Genomic DNA, 27,266 nt, shown 5'->3' on the forward strand with positions numbered 1-27,266 from the left:
ATAATAGAAATTTATAAAAAATTTCCTCCATTGTCGGGAATGTATTATTTTTAAAATTTTCCTCGTCTTTATTTAAGAAATTTTTTTTTGTTAATTCTTTTTTATTTTTTATTTTTTGTTTTGTTATTTTCTTGTTTCATAAGTACTAGAAATTTATAGTAAATTTGGTAATAATTTTAAGAATTTTTTTTAATCTTTTTCATACTTAAAATGTAAAATTTGCAAGTGTTAAAAAGATTAAAAGCACTTCTGTAATTACTATCCAAATACACTCTTAATTTTTTTAATCTTTTATTTCTTTGAGGAATAAAAAATAATGGATTTAGTCATTTTCTTATAAATATGTATTTTGGGTTACACTTGCATACTTTCTTTTTTTTTTTTTTTTTTTTTAATGTAGATTAAATAAAATGTATAATTTCTATTGAAAAGGTAGGCACATATCTTATATATTTAAAAAAAAATATTTGAAATTTTAAATAAGTAAAAAATTTCATTTCCTCCAAATTTTAAAATATTGAAAAACATTTTTAAGAATATAAGATATATTTTTATTTTAAAATATGGAAAATATATTCAATTTGGTATAGAATCCTCTCAATTAGTGGGATCTATTTGGGAAAGTTTTCAAAAACAATTCTTAAAAGTAGTTTTTTAGAATATTTTTCAAAAACAGTTTTCTCAAATAAAAGAAAGTCTATTTGAGAATTTGGAACATTTTCGAAGTGTTCCAAATTCGAAAAATTAAAAAATATGCTTTCTGTTATAAAAAAAAATTTAAATTTTTTTTTATCTATAATGTTTTCTTTATCATTCTCTTGTTGGTACGATTATTTTTTTAAACTATCCTTAAAAAGTAATTATAAACCATTAAAATATGTTTTTAGAAAACATTCCATTTTCATAACAAAATTTGTTGTCAAAAAAATTGTCAAGTATGTTTTCAACTTTTCAGGTCTAGAAAATAAATTTTTGCTTTTTAGAAAAAAAATTAAAAACAATTCTCAAACAAATTATTAGTTTCTTAAAATAAAAAACTTATAACAAGGTTGGAAATTACCATTTTAGAAAACATGTTTAGTACAAAGCTTCTTGAAATAATATTTTACATTGTAAAAAAGTTTAGCCCATTTATGAGTCATTGAGTTCCTTTTCTTATATTTTCTTAAATTTGTTTTCAAAAAATGTTTTTTATTTTTTAATTAAAAAATAATTTATAAAAGCAAATTTAAGAAATATTTATGTTTTCCTTTTATTTTTAAAAATAGATGAAAACAACTTATACTTATTTTTTTAAAATTGTTTCCAACAACAATAACCAAATAATGTTAAAAAATTTTCAAAACAATTTTTTATTTTTAAAAATAAAAGCCCGCTCTTAACATATATAAATATTTAAAAATAAAACTATTAAAAAAAATATTTAGATGTGCTTAAAAAATGTAAAGCTATAATTTTAAAAAGAGGATTTAACTTAAACCCCAATTTTTTTTTCTTAAAAAAGAAGAAAAAAAGAAAGTGCAAAATTCTGGTGATCCCTGACATGGTATATAAATACACCCCAAATAAATTAGAAAATGGAAATTGAATTTATGAACCAACAAAAGTAAGGAGGAAGGAGTGATGACCAAATCCCCGATTGCCCAATTACCATAGAGATGCACCAACGCATTCGTCACATTCTTCACATCCTCCCAGAAAACTAAAAGGCTTCGGAACCTCTCTCCATCTCCCTCTCTCTTTCTTCCTCTCTGTCTCTCTCTTGTATTCAATTTCAGCGGCAGAGAGAAAGAAGAGAAACTAAAAAGAAAAAACCAAAAAAAAGAAAAAACACTCACAGAGAGAAAGGAAAGATGTCGGAGATGGGCGCAGATCAGGAGGGCATCGATGGAGTTCGGATGACCTGGAACGTCTGGCCCAGGACCAAGGTGGAGGCCAGCAAGTGCGTGATCCCAATCGCCGCTTCGGTTTCTCCGATCCGATCGCATCCTGACATCCCCACGCTCCCCTACGCGCCGCTTCGTTGCAAGACCTGCATCTCCCTTCTCAACCCCTTCTGCCGCGTAGACTTCGCCGCCAAGATCTGGATCTGCCCATTTTGCTTCCAGCGCAACCACTTCCCACACCACTACTCCATGATCTCCGAATCCAACCTCCCCGGCGAGCTCTACCCGCAATACACGACCGTTGAGTACTCTCTTTCTAACCCTGGGGCGGTTCCCGATGTCGCCGCGCCTCAGTCCATTCCGCCGGTGTTTCTTTTTGTGCTTGATACGTGTATGATTGAGGAGGAGTTGGGGTTTGTGAAATCGGCGCTTAAGAGGGCGATCGGATTGCTGCCGGAGAATGCGCTGGTGGGGTTTGTGTCGTTTGGAACGCAGGTGCAGGTTCACGAGTTGGGGTTTTCGGAGATCTCGAAAGTGTACGTGTTTCGTGGCTCCAAGGAGATTTCCAAGGACCAGGTTTTGGAGCAATTGGGGCTCGGCGGCGCCGGGCGGAGGGCGGTGGGTGGGTACCCGAAGGGGGTGCAGAATGGGTATGCGAGTTCGGGGGTTACGCGGTTTTTACTGCCGGCGTCGGACTGCGAGTATACTCTTAATTCGGTGGGGTTTTTGGAATTATGCTCCTGGTTTTGTGTTTTGGTTTTGATTCATGGAGAATTGGGATGCTAATTTTTGGGACTTTTTTTTTTTTTTTTCAGTTATTGGATGAATTGCAAACGGATCAGTGGCCGGTGCAACCAGGTCATAGGGCGTTGCGGTGCACCGGAGTGGCGCTGAGTGTTGCGGCAGGTTTGCTTGGCGCTTGTTTGCCTGGCACTGGTGCAAGGATTATAGCTTTAGTTGGGGGTCCTTGCACAGAAGGCCCGGGAACGGTAAAACCTCTAATTCTGATGTTTTTGCTTGTTAATACTTTCTAAATTTAATGATTTAATTGTGTTTGTTTTCTGTACAGAAATGAATGCTATAATTTGCATGCCACAATTCATGAACTTGTTAATTTTATTGTTTTTCACAGATTGTATCAAAAGATTTATCAGATCCAGTACGTTCTCATAAAGATCTTGATAAGGATGCAGCACCATATTTTAAGAAAGCAGTCCAATTTTATGAAAATATTGCAAAGCAAATGGTCAGCCAAGGTCACGTCTTGGACCTTTTTGCTTCTGCTCTTGATCAGGTTTGTCTTAGCCTTTATATTCTGTTGTAACTTCTAAAATTCCTGGCTTTGTTTTTGCCCATATATGCTGCTTAGACTGGAATGCTTATTTTGTAGTTTGTTTTCTTACGCATCTCTTTTTGGAATGAGAAAAAGTGTTGAACATTTTTATTCAGCCAATTTATATTGCTAGGGTTGTTACTCTGGTGGCTTGGGTTGAATGCAAATTATTATTATTATTATTTTTAAATTTGCATAAAATTTAGCTGATTTTGGTTTTGAACATTTTTTGTATTGGAACAACTATAGTTAACAAGATATACTCTTATAATATTTCAGAAACTCTTATTTCTTTAGTGTATCTTCTGAGTTACATTTCTTGGCTATGGTCACTTCTTGGGTGGGCTGGGTTGAAGGGCCGCCAACCCTACCTTTAAAACTTGAAGAGGTTGCCTAAGCCCAATACAATTCAACTTATGGGAGGTGATGTCTTGGATTAGGTCAAATAGAGAGTTTAATAACATGTATTGTTTGTCTTGGTGTAAGATATGGTGTGGGAACATTCTCCATCATGGTTGTTTCCTAAAATTTTCCATATTGCTTTTAATATATTGATAACAAATAAATGGTACTCATAAAAAAAATATTGATAACAAATAAATGAAGCAATGCCATCACTAATGAGTACTTGCAATCCTACTTGGAGAATCTCTTGTTGTTGTAGACTTCAAGTTGGTTTCCTCGAGGAATATGGGAAGGGATGAGCTGGGTAATATTGGTTCTGGGCTATGCATTTTCAAAAATAGAAATAGAATTATTTTTATGGTGAGAAATCACATACTTTCATGAGTTATTTGTCTTTTTTAGATTTCCTGATTATGAAATGGGATTTGGTATGGCATCTTACTCCCTTGCTATATGGCTTGCCATCTTAAAGAAATACTTTGCGTATGCTACTTTTTGATTGACTTAATACTAAATTTCATGGTTGGAAATCACAGTTGGTTGTCATAGATGGTCAAATATCTTGTGATGGGTGCCGTTCGTACTCACAATGGGCTTCTACTTTCATCATCTAGAACATCTACTAGGCTTTATCTCAGCCAAGATTTATAGCAGGCCTCTATCCTAGTATCAATAGGCATGTAGAAATTCATAGAGCATTATATCTGATTGTGAGACTCTTCGGGAGAGGAAGGGGTTTGGAGTCCTAGGTTCTCTAGGTTCTTCAATGACTGGGAGGTGGAAGAGGTGGAGAGATTACTTTTGACAATCCGGGGAAGGAGGCTTAACCCTCATTTGGAAGATAGAGTGCTGTGGAAAGAGACTAAGGATGAGATTTTCTCAGTTAATTCTCTTTATTGTGCTCTAGTTTCTAGAAGTGTTGTTCAGTTTCCTAATAACATTATTTGGAGTCCTTGTGTTCCTACCAAAGTGGGTTTTTTTGCTTGGGAATCCTCTTGGGATAAGGTGTTAACTTTGGATCAACTTAAGGAGAGGGGGTGTATTTTAGCTAACAGATGCTTTCTTAGTTGTGTGGAAGAAGAGTCTATTGATCATATCCTTATTCATTGCACTAAGGCAAGAGTTTTATGAGAGTTATTGTTTGCTATTTTTGGAGTTAATTGGGTTCTTCCTCTTTCGGTTAGAGATACCCTTTTTGGTTGACGTGGGTTTAATATGGGCAAGAAGCGTAGAAAGGTGTGGAAGGCAGCCCCTTTGTGTCTTTTTTGGGAGATTTGGAAGGAAAGAAATAGGATTGCTTTTGAGAATGAGGAGCTCTCGATTCATAGGTTGAAAAATTATTTTGTATGTAATCTTTGGCTTTGGACTAAGTCGGTTGTAAATGAAGGTCCTTTTCCTTTATTCAATTTTTTTGATTGGTTGGGTTCTAGGTGAGGGCTGGTGATTTTTGTATCCCCTCTTCTTTTGTTTGTGCCTTATGACGCTTTTTGTATACCCCCTGTATGCTTTTGGGTCAGCCTTAAGGTGCCTTTTTTCTAATATATTTCTTTCTCTGTGTTTTTACTTATATATAAAAAAAAAAATCTAATTGTGAGACTGTCCAACAATCTCAAATTCTGGTGAGTTATACTTCAGGCCATAGAGTCGACCCAAGATAGGATATGACTAGGTGTTTTTGTTTTTAAACTATGTTTCCTTAACAAACTTATACAAATTAAAATAACTGCTCATTAAAAGTATTTTCCTCAAATTCCCTTTAAGAAATTAAAAAGAATCTACCAGGAACTTCGATATAGAGCATATAGGTTCTATTTCTGAACCTAGAATTGGGATATAATGATAGTTGGTCTAATCTTTCCATGGAAATGAACCTTGAACCTGGATACTCCCTTATTAGGGATGGGTCATCTGATGGTTGATACCTGTTAGCCCATGCTACCAGAGACTAGTCAAACACACAGATCTTAGAAGCAGTATATTAAGCATGTAAGCCATGAAAATTTCTTATAGTATCTCTATAAAGAATTCTTTACTTTTTCATGCTCATTGATTGAATAATCTACGAGTCCTTACCCTACCAAAAGCCTATGTTCATTGTCTTAGAATTCCTCCAAACTTAATTTCAGGTCTACATAAATTGTTATTTCTGAAACAAAGAATGATAGTTAGGAGTTCTGTAATAGAATATGTGGAGTCTTGGGCTCTTAAAGTGTTAGGAAAACTTCATTCATTGACATGTCCATTTAATGCAGTGGTTCAATTGTGTAACAATGGTTTAAGCTGTTGAGCAATATGATTGCATTGGCAAATTAATCATTAGCATGACTTACTTATGGAGATTCTAGAGATTGCTATATTTCTCTTTTGCCATTAATTCTAGAGTCAAGCAAATCCAAAGATCTGTTTTGCTGCATGGAACTGGGATCATCCTGCCTAGTTTGTGAAATCCTTTTTCTCTCAAGTCAGTGTAGAAGGTGTTTGTTTGCATTAACATGAATCTGAATCTTAATAGGCTTGTTATGATTTATCTGTGGCAGCAACTGTGACATGGTCGTTAGTTATATCTCTCATTTTAAGTAGGTGAACAAAAACAGATGAATAGAAATATAATACAATAGAGCTTTTGAATGTGATTGGGTTGGGATTTTTGGTGGAATGATCATAGCAAGTGAGTAGCCTGGCATAATAAGATATATAGTGCCATGTTTTCTTGGGTTTCCTCCATCTGTCACCACATCTGTTTTTAACATAAAAGTAGCAGTTGACTGCATTAATTTAACGGCATGTTTACTTAATTCCTTGGGAATGAGAAAGGGAGTCATTCCCTTTCCTAGGATTCCAACTTTTTACTTCATAGTTGGAATCAATCTAAGTGTGGGTCCCACCTATTTTGAGGAAACTCATTCCTCCAAAATGGAGAATGGGTTTTCCTCATCACCCCCAAAGAATCCCATTCCCGTTCTTTGGGAAATAGATATTTGGCTTTTTTGCCCTTATCTTATTGCTTTTATTTTTTATCAATTAATGTGCAAATATTATATGAATTATGATTATCCTAAATTATGTAGTTTAATTAGAAATAAATTATTACCTTTATATTAACAATATGATTCTTAAACCATCAAAAGAGTTTCTATAAAAGATTATTCTTTTATATTAAAAATTAAAATAACAAGGAGAATATTTTTTTTTACTTCCAATCATTTTTATTGATATAAAATCTTTTAAAAAATAAACTAATAAATAAAATATCTTAGATTTTATAAATAATTAGATCTTAAAAAATAATTAGAAAATTTTGCTAAAGTATCAAGCTTAGTCATTTCCTCAAAAAATTTCAGCTTTTACTTACTATTTATTGTAAAATATTTATTAGCACAAGCTTGTTTCAATGGGCAATTTCTTCCCTCACAAGTTGATTTGAAAAAATGAATACACTATTTCTTCCCTCACAAGGGACAGCTCGATGCACAGTCTCTACAAGAAATATTTGACTTGAGTTCCTATAAAAGAAGACTGCATGAAAACCAAACTGCCACTGTACTCTATCCTTAATCACATGTTCTGTCAGATCTTTGCCTCATGTCACTCTTCTATTCTTTTTTTTTCCTCTTTTGATAAGAGAGTGTATTAAGAAGCGCACAAGAGTACGCCCTTTTTATTGTCTCATCTTCTAAGATTACAAAAGAGTAACGCAATACTCTGATCAAAAGTTATTTCAAATTCTAAGCTTTCTTATCCACTATCAAACACACATCAATGTGTGTGGAGCCATTCACTGCACCTGGATCTACTAAAGAAGCATCTCTGTGCAGAAGGAAAAGAGCAATTAAGACCAGGTGATTGTCTGCTCCTGGCTTAGATTTTTGTAGTATTACTAAATCCTTGTCAATCAAGTTATTCACTGATAATCTGCTGCCAATTATCTGTTGACCACACAAAGAAGGTGGCTCTAGACGGTGTCAGAGAGAGAGGGAAGGAACAAACCATCTCTCATTTCACAACCTGTAATAGTTTTTTGTTATTCATGACCCACTGGCCAACCTCCTGCTTTCCTTTTCCATTATAATATCGTTGTTTAATCGAATCATCCTGTTACTCAACCTCACAATTTTGCTGCCTTATACAGAGGATGGGGTTCCAAACCACTCACCATTGTTCCAGGCAGATTATTTTTTAACCCTTGCATTCTTGTTTCTGTGCCTTAAGATCTATGAAGAAGCATTTCAGACCAAACCAGTGCACCAAGTATCATCCTGCACTTCAACTTTTCTGCATATCTGCAAACCTTTCTTAAAGGATAAGTTCCCAGATATTTGGCATGAGTTTTTAAAAAATAGAAAAATGAAGAGGAATTTGGTGCATATTTGAGACAATATTTTATTAAATTTTGTTTATGGATTAAAAAGGAAGTGCTATAGTACCTAATACCAGTTTATCAATAAGTGGTCTCATTATTTAAATGAGTGTGACCACATTGTATTATGTGCTCAAGTAAGGAGTGTACCATCTTCCAGTTTAATGTACAACAACCCCTGTTCCATGTAATGTTGTTATAAGAGGGCTGTCAGATTTGCAAGTCATGTGCGATAAATATAAGAAATTTGAGCTAGTAGAGTGGTTGTTATGTGTATGTCTGTTTCTACATGGTTTAAAATTGTGTGGATGTCAAGTGTGGGTATATCAGACTATTAGTATATGTCTAGGTATTTGGCCCTTGAATTCCCAAATTTTAAGATATGAGTACTCAACTAAAAGGGATCTTGCAAATGGGATGGGTGCTTAAGCACAATTAAGATTTTAAATATATTGGATATTATATATTTATACAAGACAATGTTTAATCTAAAAACAAAAATAGTACACCTAAATACACAAGACGTATACAATAACACCTAAAAGTAAGGTCGCAAAAGAGAAGCCACAAAAAACCACTCTTACTCTCAACTAGGCCCCACACAAAAAACATTTTATTAAATAAAATATATATGATTTTTAAATGTGAAGATATTTGTTGGAATTTAATTAATTTTACATATATATTTAAATTTATATAGCCTACTATTTTGTAATTTTAAAAAATATTACATTATTTTACTTATCTTAATTACACTTTCATTATTATAAATTTTTTTAAAAGAATGAAGTTCTATTATTTTTTGGTTTGCAATATAAAATACAAGGTAAAAAGTAGAGTGGAGTTGTCTTCACCTTTGGATCCTTGGGTCCAAACGTCCAAACGTCAAATCCTCATGTTGTTTTCCATTTAAAATTTTTTCTCATTGATCTATCCCATGCATTCCACATTGCACTCAGATCAGGAAAAGATGTTTATATTGATCACTCACCCAAAACAAATTGCAAGAAATAGTGCGAGGTCTAGTAGATAGTCCACATGAAGCTGGGCTTCCAGGACCCATTTGGCTGGGCGAGTTTTGCCAAAAAATTAAAGGGGATCCAAGTTTGAACCAGCAGACCGGTTCACTGAATCAGTGGTTCACCCACCGGTCTGTCTGGTTTGATGGTAGTTTGATAGCTATTCCAGCCTAGATGGTGACCCAGACCATATTTGGCTTCGGATGATCGTCCAACTGGTCAAACCAGACGGTTCGGTCCGACTTTTAAAACATTGATATAAACAAACATATTCATTAAAAAGATTAAAAGTATAAGTGAAGGATGAGTAATTCTTTCCAAATTTACAAAATATGTTAAAAAATAGTGGTAGAGAAATCTTCTCCAATATACATCAAAGGGTACCTCAAGAGACAATACAAAAAAAAAAAGAGAAAAAAGTGACATGTCATTCCTTAGGGGTTCGTACATTCTACAAAATGATCTTGAAGCATCATTCCTCTCTTTGCTATTTTAACCCTTTTGGTCTACATGTCAAATTCCAATTGAGTTGAATAACATTGAGAGGAATGCCTTTGAAAGCTGTAGTAGTAGTGATCCAAAAAGATGAATAAAAATAAATTATATCTAATATCATCTTTGAACTCCTTTACTTGTCCTCAAAGATTCTTGCATTTCTTTCCCACCATACCATCCAAATCAGTGTAAGACAATTAATTTGCCATAGAACTTGGCCTCTAGTAGTACTCCCTAAACCCTTGAAGGGAATGGTCATCATGTCATTAATGTCTAGGAGAAACCCAATCCAATCTAACTACTTTAAATAGCTTATGTATGGTTCCAATGTCATCGGATAGTGTAAAAAAAGACGATCAATTGATTCTTCACTTCTACACGAAGAGCAACAATCAAGACTAAGGGCTTTGAAAGGTCACTAAGGAAATTCCTTAACCTTTGATGTGGCTTTTGATTTCCGTATGAATTTTTTTAAAAATATTAGCTGTTTCATTTAATGAAAAGAATTTTTATTTATTTTTTAGTGGCTTGTAATCATTCTTTGACTCTATTGCATGATAATTTTCAGGTTGGGGTTGCAGAGATGAAAGTTGTGGTTGAAAGAACAGGTGGTCTTGTTGTTCTGGCTGAAAGTTTTGGTCATTCCGTATTTAAAGACTCTTTCAAGCGCATTTTTGAAGAAGGGGAACAGTCTCTTGGCCTCTCTTTTAAGTGAGTTACTCATTATGATGTAGTCATTGTTTATTGTTCTTTAATTTTTCCCCATGCCTTGTTACTTTTAATGCTTGACTGTACAGTTGTGTTGCTAAGTTTATCGAACCACACTCCCACCCTTACCTTAGTTACAAGAATTGTCCACATTAAGTGATGCAGCTACAATAGAACTATGGTTTTGTCATTCTGGCTTTTAAATTTTATAGTGCTTGCTGTTCAGCTTTCATGGAAGGACTAGGTGGCTAATGCATAACTTGAGTCCCAACGAAATCCACTCCTCTTTTCATCCATCAGTTCACAGCTTAAGGAAAGAAGAAAATAATACTTTCGTTCTCATTATGTTCTAAATCCTTTGAAACATTTTGGTTAGAATTTTGAAAAGGTTTCTTTTCCTTTTTTGTTTGTTTTAAAGCGATTGGACTTTGTACATATATAGGGCTCCCTTTGGTTTTCCCAAAAACTAGCGGTAATTTGGTTTTGTTTGTTTAAGCTTTTGCATATCTTGAATGCTTTGCCCACTTATTTCATTTAGTTCATCTACAACTTTTCGTTACCAATGCTCCATGATTGAGATTTAAATTTAATCATCTTTCTACTTTGTGACAATTAGAGTGGAATGAATTTGTATTAATCTAAACTTACACTTTTTAGGTTAAACTATGTTTTTTCTAATTCTTAAGACCTTAAGAAAATGTAGATTAAATCCTAACTACCTTGTTGGGTCTTAGTGGGCTTGAACTGCTAACCTTCTGGCACAAGGTCACTTGAGCATCTAGGGTGAATCCCCTTGGTGGAACTTAGATGCTAATACCCATTTCTGTCTTCTTTTTTTAGTGCTTTTAGAGTCCCATAACCAATTGCCGTCTTCCTTTTTAGTACTTTTAGAGTCCCATAAAATTTTCTCCTGTTGCCTTAGGAAACATTTCTTTTATAATTGTGTTATAAATACACATTAATTATATTTGGGAAAACAACTGGACCAAAATTCACCAGAAAAAGTGAACTTTTAAAGCTGTTTATAGTACTGAATATGATATGCTTCCTACATGCACCAAATCAATTAATGTCATTCGGTTTAGTGCTTCCCTAGAACTTTAATAATTGGGGGATGGATATTATTGAGTCTTTTTTTTCTCAATTTTGTAAGATAAATCAGTGAAGAGGGATGATATCAACAGAATGATTTGGAAGGAGTTGAATAATGGTGTTTTTTTTTTCTATCAAATTCCTCTTCTCTGTCTTGGAGCCAGGGAGGTTAATTCCCTTCCCTTTGGGCATTATCTGGAATTCTTGGGTCCCCGATTAAAGCAAGTTTTTTCTTTTTTTTGGGAATCTAGCTTAGAAAATTTTTGACGATAGGTCAACTCCAAAAAAAGGGTGGTTGTTGGCAAATAGATCTTTTTTGGAGGGTTGAAGATGAATCAATTGATTATGTTCTTCACTGTGTTAAATAAAGGGTTCTATGGCAATTGTTTTTCTCTTTATTTGGAGTAGTTTAGGGGCTCCCCTCTACAATAAGAGAAACTCTATTAAGCTGGTAGGGATCTTTCATAGGGAGAAAATGGAAGAAGGTTTGGAAGGGCCGCTCCCCAATTTTTTGGACTTGTGGAAGGAAAGAAACCGTTGAGCATTTGAAAATGATGAGATGTTGGATAAAAAAAAATGATGAGATGTTGGATCAAAGGTTGAAAAGTTTGTTCCTAAGTAATCTCTTAGCATGGTTGGGGGGATGTGCATTAAAGAAGGCTCAATGTTTTGATTTTGTTGATTGGTTAGGATCTCGCTGAGGGAGAGTGTGTTATTTTTTGTGTTCTCTCTTGGGTGGCTTTACCTTGTTGTACCCCTTGTTTATGTCCCATGCACTCTATGTTTTCTTTACTTTGGCCACATGTATATACATCTTATATTGCCTATAAAAAAGGTGCACTGGAGGGGGTGTTTGAGTTGCACTTTACAACAGGCTCATCCTTTTCTTCAATATAAGCGTTTTTACTTCAAAACAACAAGTGCTTCAGTTGGGTTAAACTGGATGGTCGCATGGTTGGAAGTTGGACAGTTTTCTCCTAGATATGTTATGTTGTCATGAGCTGACGAGCAAACAGTTACAGAAACCTGTTTTTTGAATGTTAAATGAGAGTCATATTAATCAAACTTATTGGGGAGGCTATCCAGAACCTCCTTTGAAATGCAAACAAGCTCCAAGGTCTTGTGGGTAAGAGTGTACGTTGATAGAAACTCCCAACAATGGTAGATTTTATAGATTGGTTAAGTTCATCATGAGAGCAAAGAAATGTCCATTCATTCGCTTGTTTTCTCCTTTTTTTTGTGATCTTTTGTTATGAGTGAGTGTACATTGATAGAAGCTCTCAACCTTGGTAGAACTTTTGCTGCTTTTTTGTTTCTTTCCTGGCTCCCTTTGTATACTACATGTGTACTTTTGTGAGCCTTCAGTTAACACCTTTAATATATTTATTCTGTGTGCCTATCCAAAAAAGGAAAAAAGAATTGCTTGTATGCTGGCATTCATCCTCAGGACCCCACTCTGATAACATGCCAATGGAACATTTGACCTGTTTACTGGTTTTATTTCATTTGGTGAGTGGGGTTGTGGCAGATTTTGTTTCCAAATGAATGCTGCAATGTTAAAACCGACATCCTCTCCAAGGTGTAATACTGATTGGTGGTAGAAAGACCAGACCAATGGAAATAATTGTCCTTTGGTTTTTATTTTTTGGCCCCAACAAGAAATGAACTGTGTGCATTATTATTTTAGGTGGATCTATGCTGGTGATACCTCAGTGTGATGTGCGACCTTTTTTTTTTATCAGAAATAACCAAATGTATTAATTGAGAAAAAAAAACATGAGAAGGATGAGAAATTCTCCCCATGATGTACAAACCTGACCAAAAGAATTGAGTAAGCCTCCACCAAAAAAAGAAGGGTTATACAAAAAGGATAAAACGCCTATACAAGTATGACAATCCTAGATCCTGTAGACCCAACCCTAGGGTGTACATATCGAAAGTCAACTAAGCTGAATTACGCTTAAAGGATAGGGTTTAAAAATGTCTTGTACAGTAAGACCAAAAAGAATATAGAACTAAAGCGAATCCCACATCAACTTTGGTGTCTTCCAAGCATCCTTGAAAATTCTAGTGTTCCTCTCTTTCCACACAATCCACAACAAAGAGAGATACGCGATCCTCTAAAGAGTTCCGCCTCTAATAGAATTCCCAAAACACTTAAAGGAAATCACCATCATATCACTACTCCTCCTATAGAGGATGCACCAATCAGGGCTAAGGGCTTTGAAAGACCTTCTCAATTGTAGCATGTCATTGGTATTTACCTTCTTATATGCCACTAACCATGCCAATGCCATGACATTAGAAGGGACTCTTGATTTTCACAAAAAACTAGCTAGGTAGAAAGAAGTAGAACCTGAGAAATTGGATAAGGTTGAAAAGCGATTTTATTGAGAAAGCTCTTGAAGAGGACGAAACCCAAGCTTTCGCATTTGGAACAGAAAGAGACAAATGAACACTAGAAAGTAAGGACATTAATCTTTCAAGATCCACAATCTCTGCATCAGTTAGATTGCGTTGAAAGGTGAGATCCCAAGACAAAGAAGTGTTATTAGCCAGGATGGCTGAAATAAGAAGGTTTTTAGTTGTGGTGACTATGAACGGTCTTGGAAATTGTAAGTAACAAGGTTGATCCCCCCACCATAGATCTTCCCAAAAATGAATTGTGGCCTATTCATCTTGCTTATATTAGCATCATCACTTGTTTTCATTTCTTGTCTCCTTTGGCAATCAAATGAAACATTGATGTTGGTTACATGTATAAGATAGGGACTCATGGTTAGCCTACCGGAGAGCAAGGTCGAACATTTGACAAGTTTTTAGGTGATCTATCTTCACACTTGTGCTATCTCTGCTGAAAGTCATGAAACATAAAAAATGTATTTTGAAAAGTCCATTGTCATGGACAGATTACCTGAACAATTCAGGTTCCTTCCTTTGCTCGTCCCTGCACCTCTAATCACTCTCTCTTTCTCTCTCTCTCTCTCTCACACACACACACACACACAGAAATATGTGTCCAAAACATTTCATTACTATGATCAAATTATCTTCATTTAGCTCTATTACTTATGATTCCGAAAATTATGAGGGAAAGTATGCTATATGATGCGTATTTTTTGCCTCTCTTTTTGGCTAACTAATCTCTTTTGAGGACTTGGCTAAAAAGGATCTCAATAATGAGTATAAGCACTTGGACACAGCATAATAAAGAAAGAGGAAAAGAAAACAATTGGAAATCAAGCAAAAGCCAAGTAACCTTGATAAGAGCTCCAGCATATTTACTATTCTATCTTGATTTTTTCTTTCTTTTCATAAATATTTTATAAAAAGGTTCTCTTTTGCAGCCCTTGTTTCTTTCAATATCACTATTTGCTAAGAAAGTTGAAAGTAAAAATAAGAAAATGATTAAAATCAAACAGCTATATCCGAAGCAAAATAGGAGTATTTGACAAGGATCTCATACCCACACCTGTCTTGTCTCATGTTGACATGGCTATTGTTGGGTGAAGTTGGACAGTTTGGGAATCATAGGTGTATACAAGTACCTAGATAATTAGGAAAATGTAAATTACATTCTTTTACACTGTACAGTGGTTAGGACCCTTTGGGAAATCGCCTTTGCCTTATTTGGGGTTCAGTGGGTGTTTCCAGAGAAGGTCAAAGAGGTGTTGTTCTGTTGGCGGGGCCCTTTTGTGGGTAAAAAAAGGAAGAAGATATGGAAGACCATTCCGTTATGTATTTTTTGGACGGTGTGGAAGGAAAGAAATAGGTTAGCTTTTAGAGGGGGTCTTTTGGCTATTCAGACTCTTAAGAACTCTTTTGTTTGTAGTCTGTGGAGTTGGGCTAAGTTGTATAGGGGAGAGGAGTCCTCTTCACTTCTAGGCTTCTTGGAGTGGGTAGCGGTCCCCTAAGGGCTGGTGAGGTGTTCCTGTTTCTGTTTTTTTGGCCTTGTGGCTGCTTTGTATACCTCCTGTATGCGGTGCGGCCTTTCGGCCTTCTTTAATATATTTTCTGCTCTTGCTTATCAAAAAAAAAAACAAGTACCTAGATAATTGTAGCAGGTACTGTATACGAGAATGTCCTGATGAACATGTTATTGGTTGATTTCTAGTCCTTCATGTGAAGCAATCAAGGGGTGAGCAATATTATCCCCTGAAGGGAGGGATTAATGGTTGCTATATTGCACACAATGGTGATGCACACGGTGGTGACATTTACAGGGAGGGTTGCATTATGTATCAAGAGATGCCAGCCTGGTCCTCTACAGGCTTGCAACATGGTGAAGCATAACGTCAAGGAAAACCAGAAACCCTTTTTTCTTTCTTTCCTTCTTTCTTTCTTCTTTTTTGGTTTGCGTTTCTCTCATTTAGCTTGTAACACTTGTCATTGTGTTTCATTGTGTGTGATGGCACAACTTGTTTTCTGCAACAGAAAATTTCAAGCATTTGATGGAAAATGAGTCTGATGTTGACCTTTTTCTATCTCTCTGCTATTTGTTGCAAATTTAATGACCATGAAGTTACCTGAAAACTGATCAGCAATCAGCTTTAGACTTTACTTAAGATCAACATTCAAGTAGTTTTGCTAAGCGTGTTTCTGTTGTGCTCTATAAATGTTCTGCATTTTATGCATTATGCACATAGACCAATGAGCCTATCAAAAAAATAAAAAATAAAAAACATGGACCAATGATACATATTCTGCACTTTATATCTTTAGCACACAGAGCAATACCTTTGTCCTCATTCCTTAATGTTGGATTTATTCTGCCTTATGCCTCATTGGTGGACAAAGCGCTACACTTGGTTTTGTATAAGCTGTCAACTCATCACAAACATTTTTTTCAGTGGTACACTGGAGATCAACTGTTCAAAGGACATCAAAATTCAAGGGATCATTGGACCATGCACATCTTTGGAGAAGGTTAAACCATTTTATACTTAAAAGATCTTGAGTTTCTTTAGCTTCATTGCATCGAGTCTACTGTCAGATAGCTACTATTGTGTTTGGTATGGAAAAATGAAATCTCAATTATGTTGTTATTTGTGGGCTTTCTGACTTTTGAAACCTTGCAGAAAGGACCTTCTGTTGCTGATACAGTCATTGGAGAGGGGAGTACCACATCATGGAAGATGTGTGGCCTTGACAAGACTACTTGCTTGACAGTTTTCTTTGATATTTCATCTAGTGAGCGGTCAAATCCTCCAGGAACTTCAAATCCACAGTTGTATTTGCAGTTTATTGTCAGGTATGCTGGAAAATTCAGTTAGCATGTTATTAAAAAATTAAACTATTTTCAATATTGCTTGTGGCATAACTGAATTTTGATTGTCATACTTTTAAATGCAGTTATCAAAATCCTGAAGGTCAAACAAGGCTCCGAGTTACAACTGTTACTAGAAGATGGGTAGATAGTGCTGTCAGCTCAGAGGTTGGTTAGCATAAATTCCAATTTCTTGTCTTGTTTTCTATACAATGAGATGCATTTCTTTATACTTAAAACAGAAAAAAATTTGAACCTGTTCTTTAGTTGTCATGAATTAGTGAAACTTGGACTTTGTGGAATGCATATTTCCTTGACCCTTCTCAATTATTGTATTAGACTCTTCTGGTGCTGTAATAACAATCCAACTAACACTTTTGGCGCTTCGTGTAAGATACTCATTTTATTTGCCTATCAAAAAAATAAATAAATAAATAAAGGAAAAGAAAGAAAAAGAAAAAGAAAAAATCAAACTGTCTATGATCTTTTAATGGAAGTATTGATTGAGGAACAAAGTCTGCTATCTTTTGTGAGAAAACTGGATGTTGAATGATGGAAGATCCTTCTCAAAGTGTTGCACTAGAGAACGGTCGAACTAAAAGAATGAGCCATCAAATTAATAGAGATTATTTCTTACATAAAGAATTTGCGACAAGCTGTCTTCTGAAACTAAATAAAGATACAATGAAAGCAGAAAGTACTTTGTGACAAGTGGAGAGGAAAAATGAGCAAAAGCTTGAGGAACAAAAGGAACAACTTATTCCAATCAATAAATGGAGATAGGAGTGTCCTTTAAAGCTCCATAAAGACCACCCCCTTCCCCCTGCCCCAACCAAAAAAAATTGCCTCCTGATTGGCTGCCATACAGATCCATCAATACTACATCCCTAGGTCATTAGAAAGAGATAGGTCTTTCTTATGAATGCCAAAACTCCCAGAACTGGAATCAACTTGGTTTATCATGTTAAAGGATTGTTGTTAAGAAACTGCATGCTAAGGCTTCTCTCAGCTTTCAACTTCTCTCAGCTTTCAAATGGCACCCAACTCTTACCTTCAATGGCACAAGTCAGCCTCAATAGCCCAACCTAGTCCACTTGGTTTCGAAATTGCAACCACTATCATTCCTCTGTAGTCATGGAAATATATTTGAGAGAACCTTATAGGGCCTTCTAGTTTGAAGGTCATTACTCTTAACCTTGGTACTGTGCTAAATCTTTTAGGTTTTTGGGAAGATTTTAGTCCTCCAAGTATCCTTGGTCAGAGGAGAAGCACTGAAGTTCTCGCTTCTAAAGAAAAGAAAAAGAAAGAGTTGCTCAAGAAAGTTTATTTTTCTTTCTAAGGACTGATATCTTTGATGGAGCTAGGAAGGATAAATAAACCTAGAAGGTATATCACTCTTTCTAAGGACTGACATAATTCATTGGAGCTAGAAAAGGTGAATAAACCAAATCCAAGGGATCGGAGGACAAGCAAGATCGTCAGATTATTCATCATCTCTCATGTTTCTAAAGCCACCATAGTTCCAGGATGAAGAATTAATGTTCAAAACTAAAATATTAGCAATGAGGAACTTTCTGGTCTATTGATAGTTTACAAAAATAAATGAAAAGAAAAGAGGGAGAGAGGAGTTAGACTGTGTTTTAGACATGTCGCAAAAGCACACCTAGCCCGATTCCTTACTTGCAAGTGTTCCTCTTACAATAGTTGCTAGACAGGTCTCACTCCTATTGTTGTAAGTTTGTAACACTGTAAAAATAAGACTCCCATGATTACTGGAGTCTTAACTTGCTTATGGGCTCAGGGAAGTTATATGTTGGAGATTGAATTTTTTAATCGATCACCTCTTATCACTTTTTTAAATAAGCCCATCATCTCTTATCTTCGTTAGTTTTGTTTGTTTATTTATTTATATTTTTTCTAGGCTAATAGAAATCCAAATATAGACACCTAACAAAAGGAGGCGCATCCTATGCATGCAAGGCATATGCAAGAGGCACCAAAAAAAAGTAAAAGTCACATCCCTCAAAAAAAAAAAAAAAGCAAACCTATAATCTTTATTGATAGAATAGACTATCTATGAAGTCCAAAAATATATAGTTAGTCAACCCAAGTGGAACCCTAGACCATTCCAAAAGGGACTTAACCCTCCAATTTTTTATCTGAATGCTCTTCTTAAAAATTCTGTCATTGCTCTTTCCAAATACACCAAAATAGGTAAAAAGGGGCTCCTCGCCAAACCTACTCCTCTGCTTATCCAAGCTTGGCACCTTTGAATGCAGCAGAAGCTCCTAGTTGACTATGGGAAGACCCATTGGAGCCCAAATCACATATTCTCCATGTCTCATGAACAGGGACAAAATCCTATCATCAACACATGAGTTACGAAAAGATGAGTAAATTACAACAATCACCTTATATTTCTGCTTGTCTATTTAGCACCTAGACTTTCTTTTTTTTAAAAAAAACAAATAATGTCAACCTTAAACCATACCCAAATAGATCCTTTTTGTTAGGAGTTTCTGTCATGTGACTAGCATGTGGACATTGACACGAGTTTTTATATGATATGTTTAGATATGTTCAATATGTCCTGCTTTTAACAGGAGTTTGTTCATCCATTTCTAACAGTAAAATCCTAATAGAAGGGCCTTCTAGACATAGTTTGGGTTGACTTGCTTTAAAAAAAAAGTAGCGACTAAACTGAGACAGGAGTAAAATTAGAAGGGTGATTTTTGTAATTTACCCTATGAAGATTTCACTTTAAGACTCATCCCTCCACCACACTGCTATCATCTGCTGCTTGTAAACTCACAAATTAAAGGTAGAGGTGGTGGTCACCGGTCATTGCAACTTAGAAGGCATTTTGTTTCTTTTATGCAAATTTGTAATCACAAAATGTTATAATGTTTCCCATCGCAAGTTTGTTCTGCATTAGGATTAGGTAAAACATTTTTTATGTTTTCTTGGCATCTTCAAATCCCTAGGAATTTAAAATATTAAGTGGGCCTCATTAGGAAAATGCCTTATGAGTTGGGTATGGTCAAAGATCTGTTGTTTGTGCCTTTTATGCATGCCTTGGCTAATGACATTTTCATTTGACATTTTTCCCTCTTTTTATTTTTTTCTTTATTTTTTATAACGAGAAATTTAAGTAATCCACCATTTTTTTTTTCATTATTTTGTTTTTCCTTGTTTTAAAATTTTAATGATACTTTTTCTCTTGGTTGAACCTTGTTCCATCCTTTTTGGTGTTTCTATTTATGATCTTCATCAAGTTTACAGTTGATGAAATGCTATGCATTTTTCGTTGTCCAACCATGCCATAGACATTGGTTTTGCTCTGTGTGCTTTGTCTTTTTTCTTTTTCCTTTTTTTTTTTTCCTTTTTGTTTTTCTGGAAAGGTTTCATTTGAACAGTTGATACCGATATGGAATAACGTTTGCCTTTATAGGAATTGGTGCAAGGATTTGATCAGGAGACTGCTGCTGTGGTAATGGCGAGATTAACTTCTCTGAAAATGGAGACAGAGGTATTTCCTAAATTTCAGAAACTTCATCCTTCTGCTGTTCATTTCCTAAATATATTAAGTATATTTAGTTCACCATTTGGTCAATTTCATTATCATTGTGAAGGCTCACTAGTTTAATTTACAGAAGCCCCATTTTCATTTGTTTTCAGGGAGACAGTGGTGATGTTATTTGTACTCGATGATTCTACTGTTATTTGAAACTTGAAATTTATTCAATAATCTTATTTTGTTCAATCAGAAACTTTATTTTAATTTCACATTGTGTTTAAGAACCACAATCATATGCATTCCTGTCTCTATTAAAAACTGCTTTTTAGTTGTCTCTAATTCTACTTCTTTAAGATCCATACTCAATATTCTGCTCCAAATCATTGATTTGATATCTGTTCTGTAACTAGTGTTCTTGGGCCTTTTGACTGTAAAACCAGGTTACCTGCCTAATAATGGTTTTTATGTTTACCAGGAAGGTTTTGATGCTACACGGTGGTTAGATCGGTCTCTCATTCGTCTCTGTTCCAAATTTGGTGATTATCGAAAGGATGATCCAGCATCCTTTACATTAAACCCTTGTTTTTCATTGTTCCCTCAGTTTATGTTTAATCTGCGACGATCACAATTTGTACAGGTAATTTTGACATGTGACTCTCTTCTTTTCCTTCCAGTTTTAACTTCTAATTACTATAAATTTATGTGTGTTACTATTTTTCTTTTGGTAGGTTTTCAACAATAGTCCAGATGAAACGGCCTATTTCCGTATGTTGTTAAACCGTGAGAATATTCCAAATACTGCGGTCATGATCCAGCCATCTCTAATATCATATTCATTCAATTCACTTCCTGCACCAGCATTGTTAGATGTGGCTTCTATTTCAGCCGACCGAATTCTTTTGCTAGATTCATATTTCAGTGTCGTTATTTTCCATGGCATGACAATAGCTCAGTGGCGTAACATGGGTTACCAGAATCAACCAGAACACCAGGTATTGATTATTTCCATACTATTATCTTTCTGAATCTGATTGTGGAAGGCATGTGAAGATATTGGATCCATTAGCTCCAAAATGACTAATAGCTCATTTGGAGAACATTGTAATCTCCTTCAGCTTTCCAGCAGTGTGTTCTATCTTGGATGCCAGCTCTTGTTATGCAGTATTAATTTACTTGCCTGCATGAGCAGCAAAGCATGACCATATCCAGACATTCTATTCGGATTTTCACATTAAATGTCTCTTCTGCATCTTCAGTTTCTCAAGGATATCTATCTTAGGTCATGATCAAGTGAATACCTCATCTCTTTGAGGAACTAGTATCCTTAATGAAGCCCCTAACTAGATGGCCTCTTGGCTCAGCCGTAGAGAATCATAAAATTAATCAATGAACTGACAAAGGACGATATGGATGGAAATAATTTAAAGTTTATTAATCTTTTGGGATAGATAATGCTTCTTAAGGAGTTGTACACTATCCACCTAGTCTCAAAATTCTCTGATGAAATGGTTGAATGCCAAATCCTTTTATTGAAACAGTCTGAAGGAAATGTGCCGAAATCCCCAACTAAATTTGGTCTGAATCTTCAGAATGCTTTATCACAGACCAAGAAATAAGGATCCAACTCTCACAAGGATCTTGTCTATGTAGATTATGAATTGTTTCCGAGCCCTTTGTTGCTTTGAGCACTCCTTTTTGAATCCACTGATCACTTTCATCCAAGTATTTTTCATTTGTCATATTTGTCTCCGACTCTCCTTCCAATAAGATGTGAAATGTTGCTATATGGAACTTCCTATCATCTTAGACATTTCAAGTTTAGTATGTATAGACTGTAATTCCTTTTAGCCTACTATCATGAGCATCACAAAATGGATCCCTAAGGAGAGACCATTGCTTCCTTATATATATATATATATTTGGAAGGTGTCAGCATGTATATCTAAATGTGAAGGTTTTATTACTAATGCACATGCTAAAGTTGTTGGCTATGTTGTACAAAAGCCATGTGCAAAAATAATGATTTTGAAAATGCTTGGTGCATAAGTTGTTGTTGTTGTCATTGTCTTTTAAAGTTCTTTTTGTTCATAATTTGTAGAGATGTTGCTTTGTATGGGAATCTTCAAATGCTCATTTAAGCCTTGGCAAGACACTTTAACTAGAAGTTATTGAAGATAATGCCATATTTGAGAAACCCCCACCCTTGTCTCCTATGGCCTTTAAATTCACTCAGAAAATGGTGTACTTATTTCAGTTTGAGCCTAAACTTGGTTATTATGGTAGTTGGATGAGATAGTGTTATACCTATATATTATGGATAGAGATGCATATACATACAGGCTCATGCAGGAGCACACATACACACTATTTATGTGTGTGTGTGGATAGATTGATATAGGCAATATTATTGAAATTTTTTCGGTCATGGCAATTTTGAGATTGGAGCCTAGTGTGCATATGCACACTAAAAATTCTCCTTTTGCTTATTCTCCTGATACTTGTTTCTTACAGGCATTTGCTCAGCTATTGCAAGCTCCTCAGGATGATGCTAAACTTATCATCCATGATAGGTTCCCTGTCCCAAGATTGGTGGTATGTGATCAGCATGGCTCCCAGGTCAGCACTTTTTCCTTCTTTTTTTCTTTTGAACTCAGCCTTATTCTTGTTAAGCAGTACTTTCCTTTTGTATTTAGTAACTCTTCTTATTGTTTTTTGCCCTAGTTTGAAACATTTCGGTCAACAGACTGAATTCTCTAATACATTTTAAGTTCCTTAAATATGTGCACAAAATGGTACTGTTTTACTGGATTTGTGCATTGAGGCATGGATTTGGTGAGAAAAATGACATGGGTTGGGTTGGCTTTGTGCGGGGCTTCTTTTGGTCTTCTCCTTTGTCTTTAATGTTTTTGGGTGTCCCTTGTATGCTTTCCATCTAGGTAGGGTTTGCCTACTTATTTGTTCTTCTTATACATGTTGGTTACCTCCTTGCAAGCCTAACACTAGGTTCTAGGTTCCATGGTTTTATGGAACCCTTTGGGGCTAGAAAAAGTGTCCTGTATTTTTTGAGATCCCTAGTTGAGGAGCCTGAAGTGAACCACTTTTCAATCTACTGTAGCAGGTTAGTTCCATGTTGTAACTTCAATCAAGTGCACCATATTTACCCTAGTATTGAAATTGAATTACTTAGGGCTTTTTGGCTCCATGCTAAAAGAGTTTCCTTCCCGTTTTCCTTAGATAAAGGTGTGGAAAGTTTGAGGAAGGGATTGCTCAACAATTTAATTTTCTTTCCCTCAACTTCTCCATCAACGTGAAATAAGAGAAAAATTTTATAAATTTTTCTTTCATTTTTATTTCTATATTTTTCATCTCTATATTCTTTCCCTCAAATTTTCCAAAAAACAAACATAATTTTAGCCTGTTAGGGCATTTACATTATGAGCTCTATAATTTTAACCTTTTAAAAAAAATAAAAAATTGCAGATCAATTTTGTTGGAGCTCTGGCATATTGCTGCCACCTTTAGTTGGGGCAAACAATAGTTATTTTATGATCTTTTTTACCTCTCTAAAGAAATGCCTGCAAACTTCATGTTAACTGTGCCCTATCCAAACTGATCTGTGGTGTAGGTTAGAGCCATTACTTAGAATTAACTTCAGCAGCCCATAAGGCTACAGGTTTTAAAGTGGGGGGAATATTTAAAGTGGGCCTAACTCAGGAGGAGGATCGTCTGGCAAGGGTGGAAGTATTAGGGGGGTGGGGTTCTCTGGATGTGGCTAAGGGAATGAAGGGTTTGCTAGGGCTTCTCAATGGGGGTGGTTCTTCTAAAGATTTCCGTGAGACCAAGTAGAGGAATCGTGTTGGAGATGCAGTGGAAGGGCAAGTTCTGTTGTTAGTGTTGGGGTTGGAGTGGTCCTGCGTGGCACTCACCGATGAAGCCCTCGTGACAGGGGCGAATAGGTTGTTTCCTCCTCTCTTTAACTTGGGGCTTATGGACTTTTGGAGTTGGTGGATGGTGCTTCAGGATGGTAGTTTGTTGGAGATTCTGGGAAGTGATTCGAAGGATCCTTCAGGCAAGAGTTAGTGATTAGAGCTGCAGAGCCAGAACCCTCTAAGGTGCTAGAGCTCTCTTGTGTTTCGGAGGACGATATTAGCCTTCCTAGTAAGTCTGTTAATTTTAGCAATTATGTGGGGATGTCAAAAGCAGGGTTCGAGGAGATATGTTCCCTTCTGAAGGAATTTGGAGGCAAGAAAAGGGCGAGGGGTAAAGGTCATAGGTGGAAGGAGGAAGCACCTCTCGGCATCCCATTTTGAGAGGGAATTACGAAAACTTGAGTGCTCAGTTAACTATGACAGTTTTCCATGCACTTTCAGGGAAATGGGAGGAGCACTGGGACCTCAACACCCAGGTTGTGAGGTTGTTGCTTTGTTTTTGTGTTGTTAGAGGGTCTGGATGGAGATTGGGTTCAAGGGGCTGGGTTTCTTGTTGAGGTGTAGGTTCTTTCTTCACTTTTTTTTCTCTTGCTTGCCATATGGCCTTTTTGTATACTTCATGTGTACTCTAATGCGCCATTTTCCAAGCACTTTTAATATATTCTCCTGTTTTACCTATCAAAAAAAAAAGAAGAAAGGTTGTAAAACTACTGATTCCACACGATAAATTAAAGAATAAAACAGCCCTTGAAATGTTGTAAAAAGGGAGAATAATTTTTTAAATTTCCCTAACTTGAGGGTGAGTTATTCATGTTGGAAAAAAACTAAAAATTGCTAAACATGAGAGTCCTGGATAGGGTGCTTTGTGAAGTTCATCAATGGTTTGGATGGTAACAGTTTCTAGGGTGTTTTAAGCTGTTTCTTTCCCTTGTTTTTTTTATTTGTATAGTCCATGTATAACTGCTCCATACATGGTTACTCACACCCCCCTTTAGTGCTTTCTTGAACTTATTATCATCTGTCAAAATAAGAATAAACTTAAAAATTAAAAATTAAAAAGCAAACAAACAAAAAGAAAAAGAAACTGGCAATCCTGATTCTGTAGTATTGGTATCATAATGGCTGAAGTATTCATTATAATTACTGCAGGATGAAATCACCCTTAATGAAGTTTTAAATAAGGACTAGATTTAGGGATATGGTAATTTGATTTTGATGGTCACTCTCATCATCACATGTTTAATTTTTATGGTCAATCTTATCCACATTTTAAAAAAAAAATTGTAATGCTGCAGAGGCCTTTCCCTATCTCCCTATTTTGTTTTGATGGAGAGCAAGCCAACATGAGAGTCTAGGTTGATATGCACGCATGGTTGTGAGATCTGTCATAAATCTGTTATAAAGTAATAGTTTTGTAATTTTACAATTTGTGATGCAATGACATTTATATTGATCTATTAGGCACCTCTGCATCTAGCATAGGGTAGTTTAGTCAACATTTGTATTTTTGCTGCAACAACATGATGTTATTTGTAGCACGTAGTTTGTTGGTTGGTTAATTGGCCACCTTTTGGCTTAAGGGTAGATCATAATATCACACTTATTTTTGGTCTTTATACACTAACTTGAATATTAGAGACATCCGTAACTGCTCATTGTTTTTTGACATGGATTTGCACCAGCTCTACTCTCAAAAACAGTTCCCAATCAGTCCAAAAATTCACATAGTGGCTCAAGTGAGGAGGTTGCTATTTAATGATAAAAAATGGCTTAGTTTACCCCTGATATACAACTGCATTGTGAGGATCTTGACTGATCTCATCATCATGATAAAAAGGAAAAGAGAGTAGAGAAAATAAAAAAGAAAATTGCAAAAGAAAAACAGAAAGTAAAGCTTTAAAACAGAGGAGAAAAAAAAGGGAAAAAATTGATGGTCAAACTGTTCATTCCAGCTTTTAGTCATTAGTTTGGCTCTGGGATCTCCACAGTTTTGACGGACAATATAATGAATTCATGTTGTAAACTAAACCTGTTACTTGTATATTTTATAATGTCCATTTTGTTCTTAACCAGAAAGTTCCCTAGGACTTCTGGTTTTTCTCTTGTGGCACCGGGCAGTCCCACCAAATGGACTGGAAACTGATCCTTTTGCTGTTGGTGTGGTGTGAAACTCATTTTCGTTTCCCTATTTTTCATGATGTGTTATGCAGGCAAGATTCTTATTGGCAAAGTTGAACCCATCAGCTACATACAACAATGCCCATGAAATGGCAACTGGGTCAGATGTGATCTTCACAGATGATGTGAGCCTTCAAGTGTTCTTTGAGCATCTCCAGAGGCTGGCTGTGCAATCATGAGAGCAGAAAGGAGTTGGGATCTAATACACTTAAATCTATGGGTTGGTTTGTGTGGTGAAAATTCTCTTGTCCTCTAATGTCTGTCCTGGTTCCAATGAGTTTTCCTTTCTTCCCCATGTTAAAATGTTGAGAAGTGAGACCCGAGATTATTTGGAAAAAGCAAATAAGGAAAGCATGTATCATTCTTTAGGGGTGGTTGGGGGAAGGTATTTGCTTCCTTTGGTAGAATAAGAGACACAAAGGTTAATATTGAGTTATACGGAAAGAAAGGTTTGATGCTTGAGCGCTAGGAGGCCAGTCAGTGAGGGCTCAGGAAGATATTTTGGCAGCTGTTCTCTCTTTTTTTTGGTTTCTTAATTTTTTCTTTGTTAATTAGACAGCCAGGTTAGAAGAACATTGGTGCTGTGTATTTGAGTTTTTCTTTTCTTTTTTCTTTTTTAAGTTATATACTGAAATGGGGCATATGAAAAAGTTGGGGAAACTGGATCATTTGTTTTTTACCCTTACAAATTTTAAATACAGCTATCAATTTCCTTATTGGTTCATATTATCCTTCAAAATCATGAAGCCCATGTCTGTGTTTTGTGGGGAAAAGAGCGTGGGAATGATAACCGTTTGTTTGTTGGTGAAGTGGCAAGTGTTAATGGATATGCATCTTTATATAATTATTTGTACAAAATTTAAAAGTAGACTTGAAACTCAGATCGACTCTAGTCTGATTTTCTATTTTCTAGTGGGAGTAAAATGTGATGGACGAAGCAACAACTTCCATCTGCTCATTGTGAGGGCCCATCCATCCCCCTCCTCAACTTCGCATATTGGTAATTTCACATTGTTTTGAAGGCCCCAAAACACCATCAATGAAAAAAAATTTGTTAATTTCACAGGTTTTGAAGATGATG

General features: G+C 35.6%; 1 protein-coding gene across 1 annotated transcript; it reads left to right on the forward strand.

Moving 5' to 3' along the window:
- Positions 1-1,567: 1,567 nt before the first annotated feature.
- Positions 1,568-26,901, forward strand: LOC100262252 (protein transport protein SEC23 E). The gene is made up of 12 exons (XM_010652088.3): positions 1,568-2,603; positions 2,702-2,875; positions 3,019-3,180; positions 10,064-10,206; positions 16,146-16,221; positions 16,374-16,546; positions 16,648-16,729; positions 20,013-20,090; positions 20,554-20,715; positions 20,807-21,070; positions 22,590-22,694; positions 26,218-26,901. Exons 1-12 carry the CDS (start codon positions 1,854-1,856, stop codon positions 26,362-26,364), a joined length of 2,316 nt encoding a protein of 771 aa, XP_010650390.1. The 5' UTR covers positions 1,568-1,853; the 3' UTR covers positions 26,365-26,901.
- Positions 26,902-27,266: the final 365 nt, after the last annotated feature.

This window comes from Vitis vinifera, chromosome 5 (assembly GCF_030704535.1).
Source record: "Vitis vinifera cultivar Pinot Noir 40024 chromosome 5, ASM3070453v1".
NCBI lineage: Eukaryota > Viridiplantae > Streptophyta > Magnoliopsida > Vitales > Vitaceae > Vitis > Vitis vinifera.